General features: G+C 36.8%; 1 protein-coding gene across 1 annotated transcript in view; it reads left to right on the plus strand.

Annotated features, from left to right (window-relative positions):
• Nucleotides 1-1,166: 1,166 nt before the first annotated feature.
• Nucleotides 1,167-22,674, plus strand: part of LOC145292318 (uncharacterized) — a 73,579-nt gene continuing 52,071 nt past the window's right edge. Inside the window, exon 1 of the mRNA XM_080138645.1 lies at nucleotides 1,167-1,279. Coding sequence (XP_079994771.1) covers nucleotides 1,167-1,279 — 113 coding nt within the window. The remainder of the gene's footprint in view (nucleotides 1,280-22,674) is intronic.

Here is a 22,674-nt window from a genome sequence, read left to right on the forward strand (position 1 = left end):
TGTATAATCTCATGCTTCAAATAGCCGCAAAGAAAAAAGAAGTAATGTCTTAGTAAATTGAAGAAAAGCATTATAAATGCGTATTTCTATGAGAATATTTTTGTCTGTCTGTTGAATCGTTGGTCTGCCACGCTGATCTTTGGAATAACTTTGAAAACCGCTGAATTATCCTGAACAGGGCTGCCTTCATTAAAAAGATTACAATTATCAAAGTGGTAATTTAGATAGGAAAGTGGTAATTTAGATAGGAAAGTAAGAATCGAGGCGAGGTTATAATGAAAGAAGGTGAAGATTTATTGTCAGAGAGTGTAAAATACAAACAGAAGCCTACTAAAGAAAAATTACTAAGGTGACAATAGTTAATGACACGGCCTTACAACTCGGGTGTGCCAAGTTCGATTCAGTTCGTTCCAGAAAAAAATGCTTTCATTAAAGATGTTGGTAAACTTCACCTGGTCTCTTCGGTGAGTACCCGATATATTTCTACAAAGAATTGTAACGAGAAAGATATCGGAGATGTCAATGCCAACAATACAACTATCTGATTCATATAAAATGAATCAATTACTAAAGTTTGAAGCAAGGATCAATGTTCAATACAGTGTCACTGGATATGTAGTCATCCATTCGAAAAGTCAAATAGGAAAAAAGTAAAAGGTAATCTAATAAAAGAAAAAGTAAAATTGTTGATTAAATGACTACATTGTCAAATGCTCGATTTTTGTTATAATACAATTCAATTATAATTATTATTACAATTCAATGTAAGTAAAAGTTCACCTTGGGTTCAGTTCGATGGGCGTGCAACTCTCGCTATTGTCCGAACTCTTGATGAGCGATGTTTCTGACAAAGGGGGAAGAGTTAAGGTTTCTGGATCAGAATTTATCATTTTACAACTTACAGCTATTTTTATACCATTACGTTAATGGGCTTCATGCATTGTCTGAGGCAATTTTCATTAAAATCTTCTTTTTTTCTTTAGATCCGTTTATTTTTTCCTTCTTCCATTTCTTGGTTTCATCTCAATCAGGTTAATGCACCTATTTTTACCGATGCAACCAAATTCTCACAGATTTGCAATCGGAATTCTTGTTCTGTCGTTTTTTGGCCGAACTTGTTTTTTTTTTTATTATTACTTATCCGTTTGTTGCCTCTACAGGAAAGAATGCGGACAACGCCCAAGAAACGCCCAAAGCCTTTTATTACATCGGCACAAGATACGCGCTTGGGCGTGTTACCTGCTCTGCCAGATTGCTGTGCACCTACAACCCTTACCCGGTGAGTATGGGGTATGACGAGTGGAAGCTTGTATAATCAGGGTGGAATAATGCAATACAAAAAAAAGAAGGGTGGCTTAATCACGATAAATACAGGTTGCTGAAGAGAGAAAGGTTGGTAAATAAGTAAGAGGATGAGAGGGGGGAGTAAGGGTAGAATTAGAAAAAAAAGAGAGAAAGCGGGAAAAGATAACAAGTTGGAAAGTATGCGAATATAACAGAGAATAACAGAGAATAAAAGAAGAGATAGAACAGCAATGAAATAAGGACGAGAGTGAGAAATAAAATGAGAATGACAAAGGGGGATTCGATATGGATAAATACAGAGTAATGTGATTCCATTATGGCGAATCCAAACAGAAATATATGATTTCCAAGGTTTTAGAAGATTTGGAAATTGGGAAGGAAAGGGGAAAAGGGAAATAGTGTAATAACATTGCAAATGGTGTCTCAAAGGTTTATTGAGATACAAGATGGAACGATAAAATTGTCGCCCGAGTAAAGACGAAATGATTTCATTTCCGTTAGACGAAAACCGGTTTTCTTTCTTTTTTTTTTTGTCGTTCAACCCTGTATAAACGGGGCGTTCCAAAAGTAATTTTTATTTCTCCTAAATAGATCAGAGAGAATTGCAAATTGCATTGTAATGATGACTGAACTGATCCAAAAGTGCATTACGAATGGTGGTGACTATGTAGAAAAATAAATTCTTGCGCAGAAAAGGTCGCTTATTTTAATGGTACCACTTCCGTCTTCGTAGCTCTTTAAGTTCAGATGAGAAACTTTACTTTGGAACGACCCCCGTATAAAAAAGTGCGCTCCAGAGATCATACATAGCCTCGTTCATCGCTGACAAAAGTTCATTGAGAATAGTCATGACTATGTATAAAATTAAATTCTGGAGCACAAAATGCCGTTCGTTTTAATTGTACTACTTCTGTCTTTGTAGATCTTCTCTTTTTTAATTAAAAAAATAAGACGCTTTAATTTAGGAACAACCTTCATATCTATCTACCTATCTATTACAATAGAAAAACGCGAGAATGAAAAGTAATATGGTTAAGCTTAAACAAGGAAAAGTAAAGGACTAGTTGTTTAAACTGGAAAGGAAAAGGACAACATATTCTAGTAAAAAATATAATAAATTTATAACTTAAAATATTACAGCAGTAAGAATTGATTTTATAATGTTAAATTGAATTTTTAAAAAATCTTAATGCTTCAATATCTTAAGTTATAAATTTATTATATTTTTTCTAGAATATCTTGTCCTTTTCTTTTCCAGTTTTAACAACTAGCACTTTACTTATCCTTGTTTAAGCGTAACCATACTATTTTTCATGCTAGCATTTTTCTATTGTAATCCATGATTTTTCCAGGCCTCCAGTAAATTCACTTGTTCTTTGTAGACATTCATAAACATAACATACACATACACATAAACATATGCATATACATATATAAAACAATGTACGACACTCGTCTGCTTCCATTCTTTCTGTTTCACTTGTCATTTCTCTTTTCGGGAGAGCCATAAATTAGTAGCAACATGTTTTTTTACGATTTTGAACATCAGTAAATTCATCATGACTTTTGTCGCACTGAACGAAAATTGAACTTTTTTCACAATAGATCTGAGAAGGTGATCTATAAACTGTAATAATTGTTTATAATTTGGTCGAAAAATAAGTGAACAGTGAAGCTTTAATGAAGTTCTAAATGAGTAAAACTTCCACTTAACCATATATTCAAACACTCGTGTATGAATTATATATATATATATATATATATATACTAGCATGGGTGCCGGCGTTGCCCGGGTGTTTTGAGGTGTATGCTGAGCAAAACAAAAAAAGCGGTCAATTTTTTTTAACTTTGACCTCTATTATGACCCCTTAACATTTATTGTTTAGGGTACAAATAAAGTTATTAAGTTAGATCCATGTCCAAGGAACGTATATCTAAAATTTCACGTGTTTAGGCCCAAAAGTGTAGGAGGAGTTCGGTAGAGTTATCAAAGGTGAAATCGTTGAAATTTGACCCCTTAATCGCCAAATTTCTGTCCGAAAACCAATCACATCGATCTTCCCAAATCTCAGTACCCTGTATATCAAATTTCGAATCCGTAGGCTTAAAATTGACAAAGTTATTGCGTAGGGAAATGTACACAGACAGACATACAGACACTTTCACTTTTTATATATATATATAGATATATATAAATATATATATATATATATATATATATATATCATTCAATCGTAGACGACGAAACGCGTGTCAGTGGATAATTATGTTTAAAAAATATATATATATGGCGTTAGCAAATTGGTTAAAGGGAAAATTATTCCCAACTTGCATTTAGGTAAAAAATAAACTTTCGTAAATAAGTGAATTCGTTCAAAACGTATCGCAAGAACAAAAACAAATAACATAACATAACGTTGTTTCGAAATATTTCATAATTTAATGTCTTTCCCATTTTAATGACTTTATATTTTCCCAGCATTTTTTGGAAGAGAGCAGAAGATTTGTGCGTAGGATGGAGTATGCTTGAAAACAGTCGAACAAGGCCGTACAACATACAAGAGTAAGGATTCTTAAAAAGACACGAAAGAAAATCAAAGAGGAAAGCTGTCCGTTCCGAGCAAACCACAACTGGAAAAGACGATTGCGCTTGATTGCTTTATAATGATGGATCGGAAATGCATCGGACGTTCTGCTTACGAAAATATTCTGCTGTTGAAATTATTATCACGTTGATATGACCAAACTTATTGAGATTTGTTTTCCTTTGGGATTATAGAAACAAACGGGTCTATGTCTGTCTACTTCTTGAAAAAACTAGGGAAATTTAAGCAAAGATTTACTACAGCACTGAAATCAGTAATTTTCAAAATGGGTATCTTTATATTCGCTCACAACCGATCAGGTTATTAGTATGAAAGCCTCAGATTTGCTCCTGAATTAAACAGAGTTTATCTGTCTCTCAAAGCCAAAAAATAAATTCCTTCAGTCGTCTGTATAGGAATTCTTCCTGCTGAACTTGTTCGTCTTTCTATACTCTTTCTATTTTGCCACATTTTGCATATCTTACGGGACCGTAGTGTATATTTTGATACTCTATTTGTCGTCATGTTTCTTTTTCTCCTTCCTATCGATAAGTCTACTTAGCATATCTCTTGCTTTTTTTTTAAGTTTCACTATTTTACACGTCCCCTTGATCGATTGGATCACTCGCGTTAAGGAGTATGGGAGCTCTTAAGTGAAAACTGAAACTATCTCCCCCTGAATAGTAGAAACACTGACAACTTCTATTTGCACCTACTGAAAACTTGCCCAAATATCTATTTACTTAATTATACATACGAAATACACCATAACTTAAAATGTACCTCCAGTTACGCCTTAACCTTCGTAAACCTAAATATACAGTGACTGAGCAAAATTTCTTAGCTCAATTCCTAATACCTACTCAAACTATACCGTTATCCGTAACCCAAACTAACATAAAGTTTTAAACAAAAAATGGAAAAACCTAAGGTAAAAGTCCTAATCCGCGCTAACGCTTTTCTAACAAGCCTCCCCACAAAACTGCTTCCGCTGCATGCCCCAAAATCACCTTGAGGAGTGTAACTATTCATTAGATATATAACCTCTACAAACTAACCCTGTAGCATTAACTAACAACGCGGGGTCGCAGAAATACCTGGAGTAGGACCCAGGGGCGGAGCAAACCCTCTCAGGGCTGATGGACCCAGTAGATCTTCCCAGACCACCCGTCTAGGAGAAGGAAAACTCTGAAACTAAACCAAAGAGGAGGGAGGCCTCTCCAGTCTTGGACGACAACCTTCCTAGGGCTGGTGACTCAAAAAAATTACCGGTCTGCAAAACTAAATTGCTTAAGGAGTAGATAGGCTCTGTCCATCGCCCGGCTTCCATACTCCTTCTTTGCCTATTAGTCGGGCGCAGAGACACTATCACAAGTGAATCGACAAAACACTTAGTGGTAGATCTTGTTTCTTGTCTAGGGCATTGAATGCCGTTCCCCCACTCTCGACACATCCCACCCCTCATAACTGGCCACTTGGGAGTGCTTGAGTACCACGCATGCCTGTGCAATTAGATTGGGTGATCTTCTTTTGATGGACTGAAGATACCGGATTGACAGTTCCTGGCTGCTGTTTCCGACTGGTAGTACAGGACCCTAACTCTTTGGTAGCGCTTAGAGCGGCTGCTCCATCAACAGTTGTATAATATCGGGATGTTCGTAGTGCCATGTCGCGCATGGAAAGGGACCCTGCACTCATCCCCGATGGGCTTTCCCGAGGCCACAGTCCTAGTTGAAGAAAGGTCAGCTAATGATCTGATTGTGTTGCATGTCTGATATCCTTCATAAGCTCTTGTTCAGCTCCCCCTTACCTAACTGACACTCTTTAAAACCATAATGGCACTACAATAAAAAGATAAGCTTAAACCAGGCCTAGGAACAAACAAATCCAACTTGCCTGCTCTCTTGAGGCTTGCATTCACTAACATCCGTGGGCTTAGAACTAATTTAAATGATGTTGAAGCATTTCTCCTAACAAATACCCCGGATATCTTAGCACTAAGCGAGACTAACCTACACTTCTCCATCCCCTCTAACTACTTTAACATGCCTGGCTATCTCCCACTCTGCCGTAAGGACTCTGACAGACATATGCACGGACTTGGAGTCTACATTCGTAACACCCTCCCCCTGACTAGAGAAACAAACCTAGAAACGGACGATCAAGCCTTTACGTTTTTTAGACTAAACATACAACACAACATTAGCTACTTTTATTTTCTCTACCGCACTCCCTCGACCCAGAACTGCACAATAATAAACAAAGTCTCTGACAGTATAGACACAGCACTCTCCCTCGACACTAGCGCACAAGTACATGTATTTGGTGACTTTAATGTTCACCACAAAAACTGGCTTGGATTCTCTACTCACACAGATGCAGCGGGCAGCACAACACATAGTTTTGCTATATCTCACTCCCTATCACAAATGGTTACGTTTCCAACCGGTTTCCCTGATCAGCTAGAACAACCAGCATCACTTCTAGATTTGTTTCGGACTACAGTTCCCGAGGATTGTACAACAAATGCTGACAGCCCACTCGGGAACGCTGACCATGCAGTGATAATGGTAGAAATCGCCCTAAATTCTAGACCCAAAACTGAAGAGCTAGTGCTCAAAACAACGAGATATTATAAAAAGGCTGACTGGGAAGCCATCAGAGATCTTATCAGAGATGCCACATGGGGAAATATTTTTTCTCTTCCTGCTGAACAGTGCGCAAATGAGGCTACTGAATGGTTCAAAACAGCAATGGAAGCACATGTACCCATGCGGAAATTTTATAGCAAGCCCCACTCTCCCCAATGGTTTACTTCGACTTGCGCAACTGCCATTGCTCAAAGGCAGCAGGCATACCGCAGATTTAACCGACATAAGTCCAGTTCAAACAAACAGAAGTATATAGAAGCTATAAACATTGTTAAGAAAGAAATAGCGACAGCCAAGAGAGAATTTACTGAAACCACTAAAAAACGCATCGAAGCACAAAAATTAGGAAATCGTGACTTCTGGAAAATCTACAACAGTGTAGTAAATAATGGGCAATCAACAATTTCCCCTCTAACCAACAATCACGAGGTTGTTTGCTCAGCAACCGACAAGGCTAATATGCGTGCCAGCCGGTTTGCCTCGAACTCCACACTGGACCCTTCCAACCACCCCCTCCCTGACTTTCCTTTACGGACAGACGCCACGCTACACGATCTAAAAATCACCCCTGCTCAGGTACATGCTATCATAAAAAATCTTGACACTTCTAAAGCATGTGGACCTGATCTCATCCCGGCTGTGCTATTAAAAAAGTGCTCAGCCGAAGTAGCTCCAGTTCTCTCCAAACTCTACAACAAATGCCTTAATGAATCTTGCTTTCCGGGCTGTTGGAAAACTGCTTCTGTGGTACCAATATTCAAGAATTCTGGCGAAAGAACTGACCCATCAAATTATCGCCCCATTAGCCTCTTCTCACTTTTCGCCAAAATATTTGAGACCATAATTAACCATGCTCTAGTCCATCACCTTACAGATGCTAAACTTCTGACTGACCAACAATATGGATTTAGACAAGCCCGTTCCACAGCTGACATCCGGACTGTAATCTCTGAACGTATATACCATTCACTGGACAAAGCGGGGGAGGGCAGAGCGGTAGCTCTAGATAAATCTAAGACTTTTGTCAGGGTATGACACAAGGGCCTCCTCAGGAAAATTAAATCATACGGTATCACTGGTAGAATACTTAACATAATTGAATCTTTCTTAGACAAGAGAAAAATCCAGGTTGTCGTCGACGATCGTAAATCTAAACAGTGTGATATAAATGCAGGAGTGCCCCAGGGGTCTATCCTTGGACCTCTATTGTTCCTAATATTTATTAATGACCTCCCCGACAAAACTGCCTCTGAGATGGGTATATATGCTGATGACACTACACTCTATAACAGGCATGACAGGAAAACAAATGAACACATATCTAAAGAAATGGCAAAAACACTAGAGGATGACCTCCAATATGTAGTGGAATGGGGACATAAATGGATGGTCACATTCAATGCTGCCAAGACTAAACTGGTTTCCTTCAATAATTACAAGAAACCTTCTCTGCCACCAATAGCAATGGCCAGTGACTCCCTGTCTGAGAATACACCTGTCAAACTGCTTGGCCTAACGTTCACAGGAAGCATGAGTTGGAACAATTATATTGAAAACATTGCCAGGGCTGCTGCGTAAAAGGTAGGCACTCTCTACCGTGCTAGAAAACTACTGACACCTGAAAGTATCCTGTATCTCTATAAGGCCACCATTCGTCATGTATGGAGTATTGTTGTTACATTTGGGCTGGTGCATCTACTACTAGTCTCTCACTCCTAGACAAGGTTCAAAAAAGAGTCGCCAATCTGATAGGCCCTGAACTGGCATCTAAGCTTCAGCCTCTGTCCCATCGACGAAACGTTGCATCCCTCTGCTTTTTCTACAAGTATTTTAATGGTGAATTCTCTGACAAACTGCAGACACTTGTGCCCCCACGACATAGACACCCTCGACAAACCCGACAGATAGCTAAATCCCACCCCACACAGTAGAGATCCCTAGATGTAAAAGATCTTTCTATTCCAGTAGTTTCTTTCCCAGAACAGCTAGACTCTGGAATTCCATTCCAGGTTCCTGCTTCCCTAACTGTACTGACATGCAGAAGTTCAAGTGCAACGTGAACCGACATCTTGCTGCCCAAATCCCTACATAGTGCCCCAGTAGTTGCTGCCCCTGATAGTAGCCCCCTACACCAAAGTGTCAATGTGCCTTGATAAACACGATTATCGCCCTTCAACTCTGGTAACACCATGCCTTGCTACCAAGGGGCGATACAGCTACATGCACTCCGGTTTTGTATCTTTGTTCCTCTTTTTGCTGGACCTCAGGACAATGCAGATGTGACGGAAACACCTTCCGGTTCTAGCGATGGTCAGGCCGCGTTCGAACTCTCAAAGAATATTGAGGCCTTTACGCAAGTAAACGCAAGTAATGTTTCTATTTACAATGCCTCCCCACGGGACAGAGTTAGACACCAGGGTCGTTTTTTAATGTGGAGAAAGGGGGAAAAAATAAAAATTGTCTCAGTCGTGAAGGATTTCCCTCCACTAACTGAGAACAAGAAATTGGAGTGTAGCATCTGAAGAACAGATACTACACTTTGATCTTGACCCAAAGGCTAAGAAGTACTGTTACTCATTCATCTTTCGCTACAAGTTTTTGATTTGTAATTAAATGTAAATAAATATACCATTATCTGTTATCGTATATCGGTGTACTTTTCTTCTTTCACCTACCATACAACATGGAGGATGGGATTGCCAATTATATTAGCGGGCGATCATGTCCTTCACAAGAGTCATCAAACCATCTCGGCAGACGTCGCTCTCTTTAGGATTTCGCAATGTTTTTGTTGGGGTTACTTTTGCTCATTATCTATATTGTATTCTAGATAACCTCGAATCAACCTGTCAAAAAATATCATCATACACCGTCTCTTTTGTCAATATTGTACAGCAGGATCCAAGAGGTTAAAGCCAAAACTTCTCTCCAACGTATAGATTCTGGCTCATCAGACTTTTTTTCAAACACTTTAACTCTAATGTGTCGCTAATGATGCTTAAAAATCGCCCTCTGCGATACTGCCTCTTTAAGCTGTCCCGATTTAGGCATGTTGGGTCAAAACATTGCTTCTATAGGTGATATTTTCCCTCTCTCGTCAATTGCGTTTATTATTCTGTGGGTTCGTCCTACAATATCATTTCCGCTCGTCCTATAAGATACTCTATAATACGACCTAATATTCCATCCTTCGAAGTATTTCCAAATGGAACGCCGCCTCATTTTCCATCAGCACCTCTTCAGTTAGTCTATGCTAAAAAAAATATTTTCCGATTCCCTTGCAATGATGTCCGCTTTTTCTGCTCAGATACCACTTGAACCTTCATGAATCGTTGTTGGTAGATCGATCCATAAACATCGATCACAGTTTTTATCTTTTGCGTACTACTCCTCGTCACCTAGACCTCCATACTCGATAAAGCGACGTTTTACATTCAGTAGCTGCTGTAGTATCGTGAGAATATTTTTTGAGGAAACCATTAGCAAAAGTGAGTCTCACAACCTGCTCTCGTTCTAATCTCGAATACTGCTGATTCCGCCAATCTTTGTATATTGGTTGCATATATATCCACTGCCTCACCACCCCAGCGCATCCTTTACATTTTTGGCATATACAAAGAAAATTCCTTCAGTAAACGTCGCCTTTAATCTATCTTCTCTGCATCCCGTTTACTCTCCTCCGTTAACTGGAGATACAAGGTTACTAGAGACATAAAACTTGCGAGGTCGTGAGTTTTATGCAGCTTTACAACCAACTTCACCTGTGCCAAGCAGGCCATTAAATCGCCTTCCCTATTACACGTCTTCATATCGCTGTTAACTTTTAGAATCCTCTTCTTCCGGTACGCAAAACAATAATTTGCTCAAATAACATGAGGTGTTCTCGTTGTCTCTCAACAACAACGACAAGAACAACAACAACAACAACAAAAAATTTCTTTCAGTCGTCTGCACAGAAATCCAACCAATTGAACTTTTCCCCGTTCGTTTTTTATACACTTAATATTTTTCACATTTGCATATCTAACATGATTTCTTCTTATTTTTGTATATTTTGATACTTTATTCGTCGCCATCTAATTTTCATATCTCTGGCTGTGTTTTTCATTCTTGTACATACTATAGATGCTATACTAAATAAAACTGCTTGGGCAGCTATTTTATTTTCATAGAAATCAAATTTTCATTAATTAATAACTCAAGTGCAAAACTTTACACTAATGATATCCGGTTTGCAATTCTGTATTCATTACAACTTGTAATCATGTTGCTGTAGGTTGAATAAAAGTCCATCAAACTGCCAATTTTGCTCAAGTATAGATATCAGCAACTGAGGTATTGGTCCGAAGTTTAATACAATAGGCGTGTGTGGTCAATAGTTGAAGTAAAAGCGTTCAAATGTTTGAAACTTGTGTGATGATTTATCCGCCTCAATATACAGAATGTGCGCAGGCATTCCACATGAAATGTTGGGTGGCACACATCTGAGGCGGCAATTTTTATGAATAGGATCATTTTGAATAGATTATGCTTTTTCCAATACTTATATAGTTTATATACTTTTACATATGTATCCGCAATCACATATTTTGTTTATGACGCTTTTTATTTCTTCTAATATTTATGGTGTACCCTGAATATATACATATGTATGCATCACTCTGTCTTTATTTCTTTATTTATTCATTATCTCACATCCTCTCTTTCTCTCAATGTCTCTTTCTTTGTTTCTGCCTCTCTCTCTCTCTCTCTCTCTATATATATATATATATATATATATATATATGTATATATATATATATTTAAATAAAGGAGTAGTCACCAACAATTTTTTTACATTATTTTACTATTCCGTGTCTTGGTTTTTCATTGAGAATTATGTTTGGATCATTGTAATAATGTTTTTAAGTCATTGAAATCGTTTTTACGCGCGTTTCAGACGTTCTGTGAAGCGTCCTCGTCAGAAATTATTTTCAAATGTGTTGGAGATGTAAAAATGGCAATTTTCGTAGTTCATTTGAAGTGTTTCCAAGGGGTGGAGACTTGTAAGTGTTTATTATTCATTGGAATGTTCAATTTTTATTACTCTTTTATTGGGCTTGTCGAGGCCGCTGACCTGGCTGTAGTCACACTCTCTATAATGAATAAGAACTTCTATAAAACAAAAATTTTAGAATCACTAGGGAACGAAAATTATTACAAACCAATTAGCTCTAACATAGACGACACAACCATATCTAAAATAACAAAACTCTGCACAACATACAATAGTACATTAGCTAAAAAAGAAAAAGACTTCCTTACAAACTTCACAACAAAAACAAACATCTTCTATGGGCTACCCAAAATACACAAATCTAACCAGGTAAGACATGCCATCAACATACAAAAGTCGGAATACATCCCAAACCCCAACGACCTCACATTCAGACCCATAGTAGCAGGACCATCATGCCCAACAAGCAGACTTAGCAACCTAATAGATATACTATTACAGCCCTTCACCAATCTAGAAGTTTTGTAAGAGATAACACACACTTCCTTAGCTCCCTACCACAAGCAGTAGACAATGGTACTATACTAGCCACATTCGATGTTAGCAGCCTATATAGCAATATCCCACACAATCTAGGAAAAGAAGCTATCGCATATTGGATTGACAAATACACACAGACTTTACACCCCAGATTCAATAAACAATTCGTGATTGATAGCATCGACATAATCCTCAATAACAACTCCTTCCAATTCAATAAAGACTACTACATCCAAATAATAGGCACAGCAATGGGTACTAAAATGGCACTGACATATGCCACCCTTACACACTAGAAGAGACCCTTTATGAAAGGATAGAGCAAAAGTACGGGCACAATATAAAAACACTCTTCATAAAATCTTGGAAAAGATACCTAGACGACTGCTTTATCCTCTGAAGAACCTCATGGGGGACATCAAAGAACTCTACACTTTGCTACAAAATCTACACCCAAAAATAAACTTCACACTAGAACAAATTCCCACAGAACTACCTTTCCTAGACATCCTAGTAACAATAAAAAACAACAACATAATCACAGACATCTACCACAAACCCACAGACACCCAACAACACCTCCACTTCAAAAGCCACCATCCTAAAAACTGTCTAAAATCAATACCTTACTCTCTAGCACGTAGAGTCTGCACCATAGTAACAGACAGACACCTCCGTTCAACTAGACTGAATGAACTACAAATAACACTGCGGAAAAGAGGATATCCACTACCACTAATACAGAAAGGTATTAAACTGGCTGAAAAAATTCAAATAGACCAACTAAGAACCCCAAAAGAACACAACAAAGAACAAATTTTAGCATACGTCTCTACACACAACACAAACAACCCAGAACTATTCACACGGATAACAAAAACCTTATCCTCCTCAATCAGAACGACAAACTAAACAGCATACTTAAAACAACAAAAATAATAAAAAGCAAACGCCAACCCAAAAACTTAAAACACATCCTAACTTCCTCAAAACTCGTCCCACATACTACAAAAGGGGTTACAAAATGCAACAAATCGCGTGGTATGTGACATAATAATAGAAGGTAACACATACACATTCAAAAACCCAGCACAAACATTCAAAATAAAAAAGGATCTAAATTGCACCTACAGAAATGTAGTATATGCACTAAGATGCACAACATGCAACAAATCCTACATAGGCGCCACCAAAAATTCAGCAATAGAGTGGCCTTACATAAGAGCAACATCAAAATTGCAGATAACAGACACCTCTATGTTTCAAAACTAGTACACACATGTAGTGGAAACAGCTTCAAAATAATGCCAATCTTCCAAACAGACAATTATTTTTATTTACTTACACAGGAAAAAAACTTCATCAACAGATTCACTCCTGAACTGAACAGAGCCTAATATCATCACACAAAAACATGAAATGCAAGGTACACTCGCATGCACATCCATACACATACATATACACACCCACACATGAATCAGAACCGACACATTAAAACACACACACGTACGCGCATACAACCACACACAGACATAACACCCCTATCTCTAATACAACACACTGAACAATACCAACCCTACTTAACCTCGAAACCAACAACACTAGGAAGCACCTAGTGCCATAGTATAATATCTGTTCCAACACCTCGCTCCCTCCTCAGTCAGTGGAAGAGAACCCCCTAATGACTGAAACAACTATCATCACTTCTATCATCCCCCTCCCATACCTATACCCCCTCCAATTGCCCCCCCTATGGAGAAAAAAATCTTCCCCACACTAGGAACCGATCCTGGGTCTGGCCATACCCACATGGGGAAACAAATAAATAGAAGCATTAAAAAATCCCCTATACATATTTTAAATACACCCCTCTTTTTAAACAAACATAATATAAGGAATACCCGAAAAGACTAAAACGAAAAATCACAATACTAAAATCCAAGAATCCAAAAAATAAATATCAAAATAGAATGAAAGCATCCCTACCCTTATTTCAGAAGAGCTGGTCCCTCCCCCCCCCTCCTCACACATACATATTAGTAACGACCTCGGATCACAGTCACCTTCCATGGAAGCAAATACCCTCATAATACTACAAAACAGTATACACATTCTCAAACCAATAAAAGCAAACACACACACGCACACACACGCACACACACGCACGCATACGCACGCACACGCGCGCGCGCACGCACACACGCATGCGCGCACACACACACACAAACACACACACACACACACCCTACCCCACCCTAAAGGAAAAGAAAAACCACTAGCAGAAAGAGAGAGTGACTACAGCCAGGTCAGCGGCCTCGACAAGCCCAATAAAAGAGTAATAAAAATTGAACATGCCAATGAATAATAAACACTTACAAGCCTCCACCCCTTGAAAACACTTCAAGTGAACTACGAAAATTGACATTTTTACATCTCCAACACATTTGAAAATCATTTCTGACGAGGACGCTTCACAGAACGTCTGAAACGCGCGTAAAAACGATTTCAATGACTTAAAAACATTATTACAATGATCCAAACATAATTCTCAATGAAAAACCAAGACACGGAATAATAAAATAATGTTAAAAAATACACATTGTTGGTGACTACTCCCTTATTTAAATATACATCTTTCTTTCGTTGGAATTTCTTAACCCATTATATATATATATATATATATATATATATATATATATATATATATATATATATATATATATATATTTATATCGAAAATATTTATGTCTAAAACTATTCTAAGGACTATGTGGGCGATCGTAAAACAAAAAATATTTTCGAACGGATGTCACGGCTCTTGTCAGAAAGGGCGTTATTATATCATCTGATCTCATATTTTGGTAAAATGCGAAATTTATGTTTATGTTTGTAAAATACTGCTTAAAAAACAGAAATTGCGTGTATAAATTTTTCTTTATATTTTTATTTAGATTTCATAAAAATAAAAACGAATTCTCATGACGCATCTCTCATCAACATGCTGTTAGCAACTGTTTTGCTGATTTAATAAAAATATGGGTAGATTTGATTTAAAATTTTACTATATTGTAATTAAAACAAACTCCTGATGTATAACTTTGTTTGTTGTTGTATTTTAATATAAAAATCTCAAATATAGAAATATAATATATTTAAAACTGTCCATCAGAATTATACATGAACAATATACAAAGTACAAAGAAATTATTAATTCTCATATTTTAGTTTAGAATCTATGCTTTATGGATTTATTTTATTTATTTATTTATTTATTTATTTTTGCATCAACATCTTTATGATCCGTCGCTGTTCAACCCGAGAAGGTGTATCTTTTTTTTAAGCTGATTATTTTTTATTATTTTTATCATTTTATTCGTTCACAACGAGCTTTCACACAGGTCATCAAAGATCTCATTAAATACAGCCTGTGACGTTCCCTGAAGGCTGAGTGACAACAAGTCTCCCCAGATTCCCAGTACTTTTCAGCTCTTTCGATAACATTTGCAAACAAATTTCCATTATCGCAACAGTTGCCTGCCATTGATTTCTCGTTGGCAGCGGCCATTGATCTTTACTGGAATTTGAGTGGCAATAAGCCTACCCAAGGTCCCAATTCTATTCGCACTTATACAGAGGAGGTCTGGTCAGTGCTCACTCCTTGGTCTTTCCTTTCTTCTTTACTACTTGTCTATTCGGTCTCACTCTTTTTTGGGGGGAGGTATTATTATTATTATTATTATTATTATTATTATTATTATTATTATTATTAGCTGGTTGGGAGAAAAAGGCTATCAGAAATGCAGCAGATGAAGAACATTGAGATAACCATCGATGACGTTAAGGCTAGCATATGAAGGATGGCAAACTGGAAGGCACCTGGTCCAGATGGAGTGATTAGCTTCTGGTTTAAATAGTGTCTATGCCTTTATCCAACTATAGCTGCTGCCCTGCAAAGGGTTGTAGAGTCGGGAGATGTCCCTGATTAGCTTGTGAAAGGAAGAACAACACTGATTAGGAACAGATACAAAGGGAACAGATGCCAATAATTATAGACCAATTACATGTCTGCCATTGATGTGGTAACTGTTGACTGGAATATTTGCGGATAAAATTTATGAACATCTTGAGAGTAATGGTGTTTTTCCTGACGAACAGAAGGGGTGCCGGAAAGGCTCGAGAGGTACTAAAGAGGAATTACTAATTGATAAAGCAATAATGCAGGATGCGAAGTAGAAGAAGAAGAAGAAGAAGAAGACGAAGAAGAAGAAGGAGGAGAAGAAGAAGAAGAAGAAGAGGAATCTGATCGTAGCATGGATCGATTACAGAAAGGCTTATTACATGGTTCCTCATTCATGGATACGTGAAACGCTATTGATGATGAAGGTTGCTGTGAATGCGGTAGGGCTTTTGGAGACAAGTATAGCTCAGTGGAAAACGGTGCTGACAGCAAACAGAGAGGAGATGGGGCAGGTTTGCATTAAACGTGGAATATTTCAAGGAGATTCGTTATCGCCACTTCTTTTTGTAATGACAATGATGCCACTGAGCATCCTCTTGAAGAGAGAAAAACTGGAGTATAACTTTGTATCTGGTGTAAGACGCCTCAACCATATACTGTTTATGGATGGTTTGAAAATATGCATGAGCAGTCAGTGTTTTGAGATACAGTGCGGGAATTTTAGAATGGTCTGACAAGGATTTGCATGCCATGGATATCAAAACAAGAAAGGATTTAGCAATGTTGGGTATATTTCACATTCGAAGTAGCGTAGCAAGGCTATATCAAAAGAGGAAAGACGGTGGGAGAGGATTGAAAAGTGTAAAAGATTGTGTTAGAACCGAGGAGATGTCGTTGAAGGAGCATGTGGTTAGAAGTGAGGAGTGGATACTTAAGGTTGTGGCCAATGAAGTAGAGGTATGTGAGACCAAGGCCGATTATGTGAAACGTATGGATAGCGAAAGGGCAGAGAACTGGCTAGGAAAAAAATGCATGGAAGGTTCTTTCAGGATATAGCAGAAGTGGCTGATGAAAGATCATGGCAATGGCTTAGAGCTTGGTATCTGGCTAATAGTACTGAAGGTTTTGTTTGTGAAGCACAAGAGCAGGCATTAGGAACACGATTGTTCAAAAAACTGGTTCTAGAAGAGGAAGTTGCTTCAGAATGCCGGATTTGTGTTAAAATCCCAAAGTCAATTACGCACCTTGCAACAGGGTGTAGTGGACTGGCTCAGAGAGAGCACCGCAAAAGACACAATCGCATGGGACTCCGGATATATTGGGAGGTGTATAAGAGGGTTGGGGTGAAGTGTGCTATAAAATGGTTTGAGGAGGTGCCTGATGAAGTGAGAACAAGTGAGGATGGCAAGGTAGACGTATGGTGGGACAAAAGTGTCATAACGACCAAGCAATTGGAAAATAATCGTCCGGATTTGGTCGTCATAGACAAGGTCTCAAAAAACTGGCAGATTGTAAACTTCTCAGTACCCTGGGACAGGAATGTGAGAGAGAGAAGGAGAATGAGAAGTGGAGCAATTATGCTCCATTGGCCTTGTAGATAAGGCGTATACACGGGGTTAAAACACAAATAATCCCGGCCGTAGTTAGTACACTAGGAGTAGTATCAAGTCGTCTGGAAGGAAACTGAAAAAACTACAAATCCTCGATGTTTTAGGCGGCCTTCAAACCTCTGCAATTGTAGGTACCACCAACATCTTTAGGAACCCCCTTGATCTTTGAAGCTCCTGGTTTGAAGCCGGGATTAAGATCCTCTGGAAATGATTCCCATCCCTTTCCAGAGAGACGTTTATAAACAAAATTATTATTATTATTATTATTGTTATTATTATTATTATTATTATTATTATTATTATTATTATTATCATTTATTACTAACAAGTATATACTCTCTGCTATCGCATATTTTTTATATCTTGGGGAGGATTATATAATCGTGAAACATGTGCAAACATTACGTAGTTAAAGCAAAAGAATGTTGGACTATAAAAGTCATTTCTAAAACTATTGCTCATCCATTCATTTGTTTACTTCATTGTGGCTTATATTTAAATCACTTTTCGGTAACACCTACATCTATGGCGTTTAATCATGCTTTATTAGGATATTGTTTTAAGCTCTATTTATAAGAAAGCCCAAATAGCTCAGTTTGTAGAAATATCAGAATTGAAAATCTCAAGGTTGCTGTTTTGACTATCGGTCATGGCATCTGTTCTATTTGTTGGAAATTTTTTTATTGGCTCTTAAAGTAACAGTCGATATTTCTTAAAGTACTTAAGATCTCTAGTATTTCGAAATGCGACAAAATCCGTAATGCATTTATTACGTTTATAAAAATTGGTGACGGATGGATGGACAGACAGATGGACAGAGCCTCTATTTATATGGGATTACAGATTTTAATCAATTAAAAAACATAACTTATATTTTGCTGTTTTCAATTACGAGATGCGTTCCAAAAGTAAAGACTCCTATTTTTTAGTCCAACCGAATGGATCAGAATGGGGAATTAGAAATGACTGAACTCATACATTCAAGACTTTAAAGTTTCCTGTCTCTCTTTGATGTAAGGTATTTATGGTGTGAGACTCTAAGACAGCAACCCCTGTCATGGCGGTCGTCAGACGCACAGATGCGTCATTGTTAGGAAATCGATCGAAAATAAGAAAACAATATGTTAAATCACATTGTAGATACGTTTTACCGAAAGTGAGAGTCGGCTGATCGGATCTGCATGTGAGTCACATGATTAGGTTAGCTGGAGTCAGTGAGTTTGGGTTTGGATGTAGAGAACAGCGAACGGCTTAACAGGTCGTCCCCTCCCTTTCACTGGGAAGAGGACGCTGACGTGTGTGAAAATAAGACCTATGCAAGCAAAGACATTCACTTTCCATTCTTCTGCGATCGACATCTGGAAGGTGAATATATATATATATATATATATATATATATATATATATATATATATATACCCACACCCACAAAAGCATATGAACAATTAGATATGAATATATCACAAATAGAACATTAGACGATCATATAACGGTACCCCTTTTATAATAACAATACAACAATTGAATGCATGTCAAAAGTGCATTGAGTATGGTGGTAACTGTGTAAAAAATAAATCTTGGAGCACATAAAGTCCCTCGTTTTAATGGTACCACTCCCATCTTCTTAGATGGTTAATTTTTTCAGTTAAAGTTTACTATTTGAACGACCCTTTTATTACAAATGTATAAGATAAAGAGAAGATACTTATTGATTTCTTTCAGTAAATTATATTTCATTATAAAAAAATTAATATGAGATACTTATCGATTTCTTTCAGTAATTTATATTACATTATCTGTCTATATATCAATAAAAGTGAACGTGTCTGTCTGTGTGTGTGTCTGTGTGTGTACACTTCCCTACGCAATAACTCTGTCAATTTTTAGTCTACAAACTAAAAATTTGATATACAGGGTACTGAGATTTGGGAAAATCTACGTGATCGGTTTTCGGACAGAAATTTTGCGATTAAGGGGTTAAAGTTCAACGATTTGACCTTTGAGAACTCTACCAAACTCCTCCTACAATTTTTGGTCTAAACACTTGAAATTTTAGATATAGATTCCTTGAACATGGATCTAACTTAATTACTTGATTTGAGCCCAAAACAATAAATGTTAAGGGAGCATAATAGGGGTCAAATTAAAAAAAATTGACAGTTTTTTTGTTTTTGTTTTTTGCTCAGCATACACCTCAAAACACCCGGGAAACGTCGGGCACCCCTGCTAGTATATTTATAAAAGTGAACGTGTCTGTCTGTCTGTGTGTCTTTATACATTGTTGTTCGCAACAACTCTGTTAATTTTCAGTCTACAGACTCGAAATTTGATATACAGAGTACTGAGATTTTGGAAAATCGATGTGATCGGTTTTTGGCCAGAAATTTGGCTGTTAAGGGATTAAAGCTCAACGATTTGACCTTTGAGAACTCTACCAAACTCCTCCGACAATTTTGGGTCAAAACACTTGAAATTTTAGATATAGGTTCCTTGGACATGGATCTAACTTAATAATAACTCGATTTGAGTCCCAAACAATAAATGTTAAGGGGTCATAATAGGGGTCAAATTAAAAAAAAAATTGACCGTTTTTTGTTTGTTTGTTTGTTTTTTTGTTTTTTGTTTTTTTTTGCTCAGCATACACCTCCAAACAACCGGGCAACGCTGGGCACCCATGCTAGTATATCTATAAAAGTGAACGTGTCTATGTATCTGTGTGTCTGTCTGTGCGTCTGTCTGTGTACATTTTCCTACGCAATAAGTCTGTCAATTTTTAGTCTACAGACTCGAAATTTGATATACAGCCCAAAACAATAAATGTTAAGGGGTCATAATAGGGGTCAAATAAAAAAAATTATCGCTTTTTTTTTTTTTGCTTACCATAAACCTCCAAACAGCCGAGCAACGCCGGGCTGAATGCTTGTATATATATATAAAAGCGAACGTGTCTGCGTGTGTGTCTGTGTACATTTCCCTACGCAATAACTCTGTTAATTTTCAGTCTACAGACTCGAAATTTGATATACAAGGCACGGAGATTTGGAGAAATCTTTTTAATCAGTTTTCGGCCAGAAATTGGGCTGTTAAAGGGTCAAAGTTCAACGATTTAACCCTTGAGAACTCTACCAAACTCCTCCGACAATTTGGGGTCTAAAGACTTGAATTTTAGATATAGGTTCCTTGACATATAATAATAATAACAATTTTTTTCTTTGTTTTTTTTGGGGGGGGGGTCACAAAATAATTATTAATATATTGGTATAATGCGTGTAAAAAGAAGCCAATTTTTTTTGTAAATCACAATAAGTTGTTTTTTGTTTGATACGTATAAAAATAAACACTTTTCAAATATATATATATATATATATATATATATATATATATAATCCTATTCAAATACATATAAATATAAATACTTATAAACACATAAAAATATACATTTTTTTTCTTATGTATTAGTTGGTTAATTTGTTTAGTAAGATAAACATGGTCACAGTTTAACGTCGTGCCCAGGACAATTTACATATTTTTGTGTGCGTGATTTCGGCTGTTCATGCTTCTCTTTTTGGGTTTCTGAAAAGAGATTTATTCATGATTAGATTTCAAAAAGTTCGGCCATAAAATGTTTTAATTTTATCCTTTTTATAGGTTCAGTGAAAATGTCGGCTATATTATTCTTATACGTAACATAACTAAGAGTAATAGATTGTTTTACTTATTTCATCCTTTATGAAATGATATCTGATATCAATATGCTTCGACCTTTGATGATTCATGGAATTATTTGCTAATAAGATACTACTCTGGTTGTCATAATGAATTACTATAGTTTCTTTTTTTACTTAGATCTGGTTTCAAAATAGATTTTAGAAGGGTGTTCAGAAAATTGCATCTTGCGCGGAATGGTTCAGGCCCACAAATTCTGCTTCAGAAGTAGAAAGGACAACAATTTGTTGTTTTTTAGTTTTCCAAGAGATGATAGGTCCACACTTTGACAGTCTAAAACAGTACCCCATGATACTTTTTCTATCATCAATGTTACCCCAATCTGAATCTGAAAATCCTTCTAAATTTAGAGGATATGTTGACTTTTTAAATATTAAAGATTGTTCTTTTGTTCCTTTTAGATAACGAAGGATTTGTTTTGCACGATTAAGGTCTTTAATTGTCGGTCTCGATAAGTTTTGAAATAGCTTTGTTACAGTGTAACATATATCAGGCCTAGTGGTGGTCATCAAATAGATGAGACTTCGAATCATTTCTCTGTATAATCGATCGTCTATTAATTTTGTTTCGGTCTCTATATTTTATTTATATCCAACGGGAGTTGTACGCGGTTTGCAATTTTGCATTCCGAACTCGAGCAGAAGTTTTTCAATATATCGTGATTGGTTCATTGATATAGTTTCATTTGCACACATAAATTTTATACCGAGGAACCATGACAATTGTCCAAGATCGGCCATTTTAAATTTTTTATTTAATTTATTTTTAACATCTTTTAAAGTGTTGTCGCAGTTTGAGGCGAGTAATATATCGTCAACCCAAAAAAAACAAAATCAACAGGTTATTACCTATATTTTTGGTATACATGCACGCGTCTACGGGACATTGCTTGAATTCTTGTTCTATTAAATAATTATGGAGTGTTAAATTCCAATTGTGAGCATTTGTCTTAGTCCATATAACGATTTATTCAGTTTCCACACGAAATTTTTATTTTTCATTTTAACCCTTTCGAGGGTAAATATAGATTGCACAGTCAATCAGATCATTGAAATAAGCATTTTTTTTTTACATCTATTTGATGTATTTTTAAATTGTATTGAGTGGAAAATTCTAATAAAATTCTAATTGTCGTTAAATTGGTCGTTGGTGAAAATGTGGCAAAATATTCTGCTCCAGAAATTTGTGAAAAATCTTTTGCAACAAATCTTACTTTAAAAGTTTCACTGCTAGAAGCTGTGATTTTTTTTTATATTCTTATCTTTTGGTTTTGTCACTATTTCGTATGTTTTATTTTCAGATA

Source organism: Euprymna scolopes, chromosome 13 (genome assembly GCF_053919585.1).
Source record: "Euprymna scolopes isolate OS-2025 chromosome 13, ASM5391958v1, whole genome shotgun sequence".
NCBI lineage: Eukaryota > Metazoa > Mollusca > Cephalopoda > Sepiida > Sepiolidae > Euprymna > Euprymna scolopes.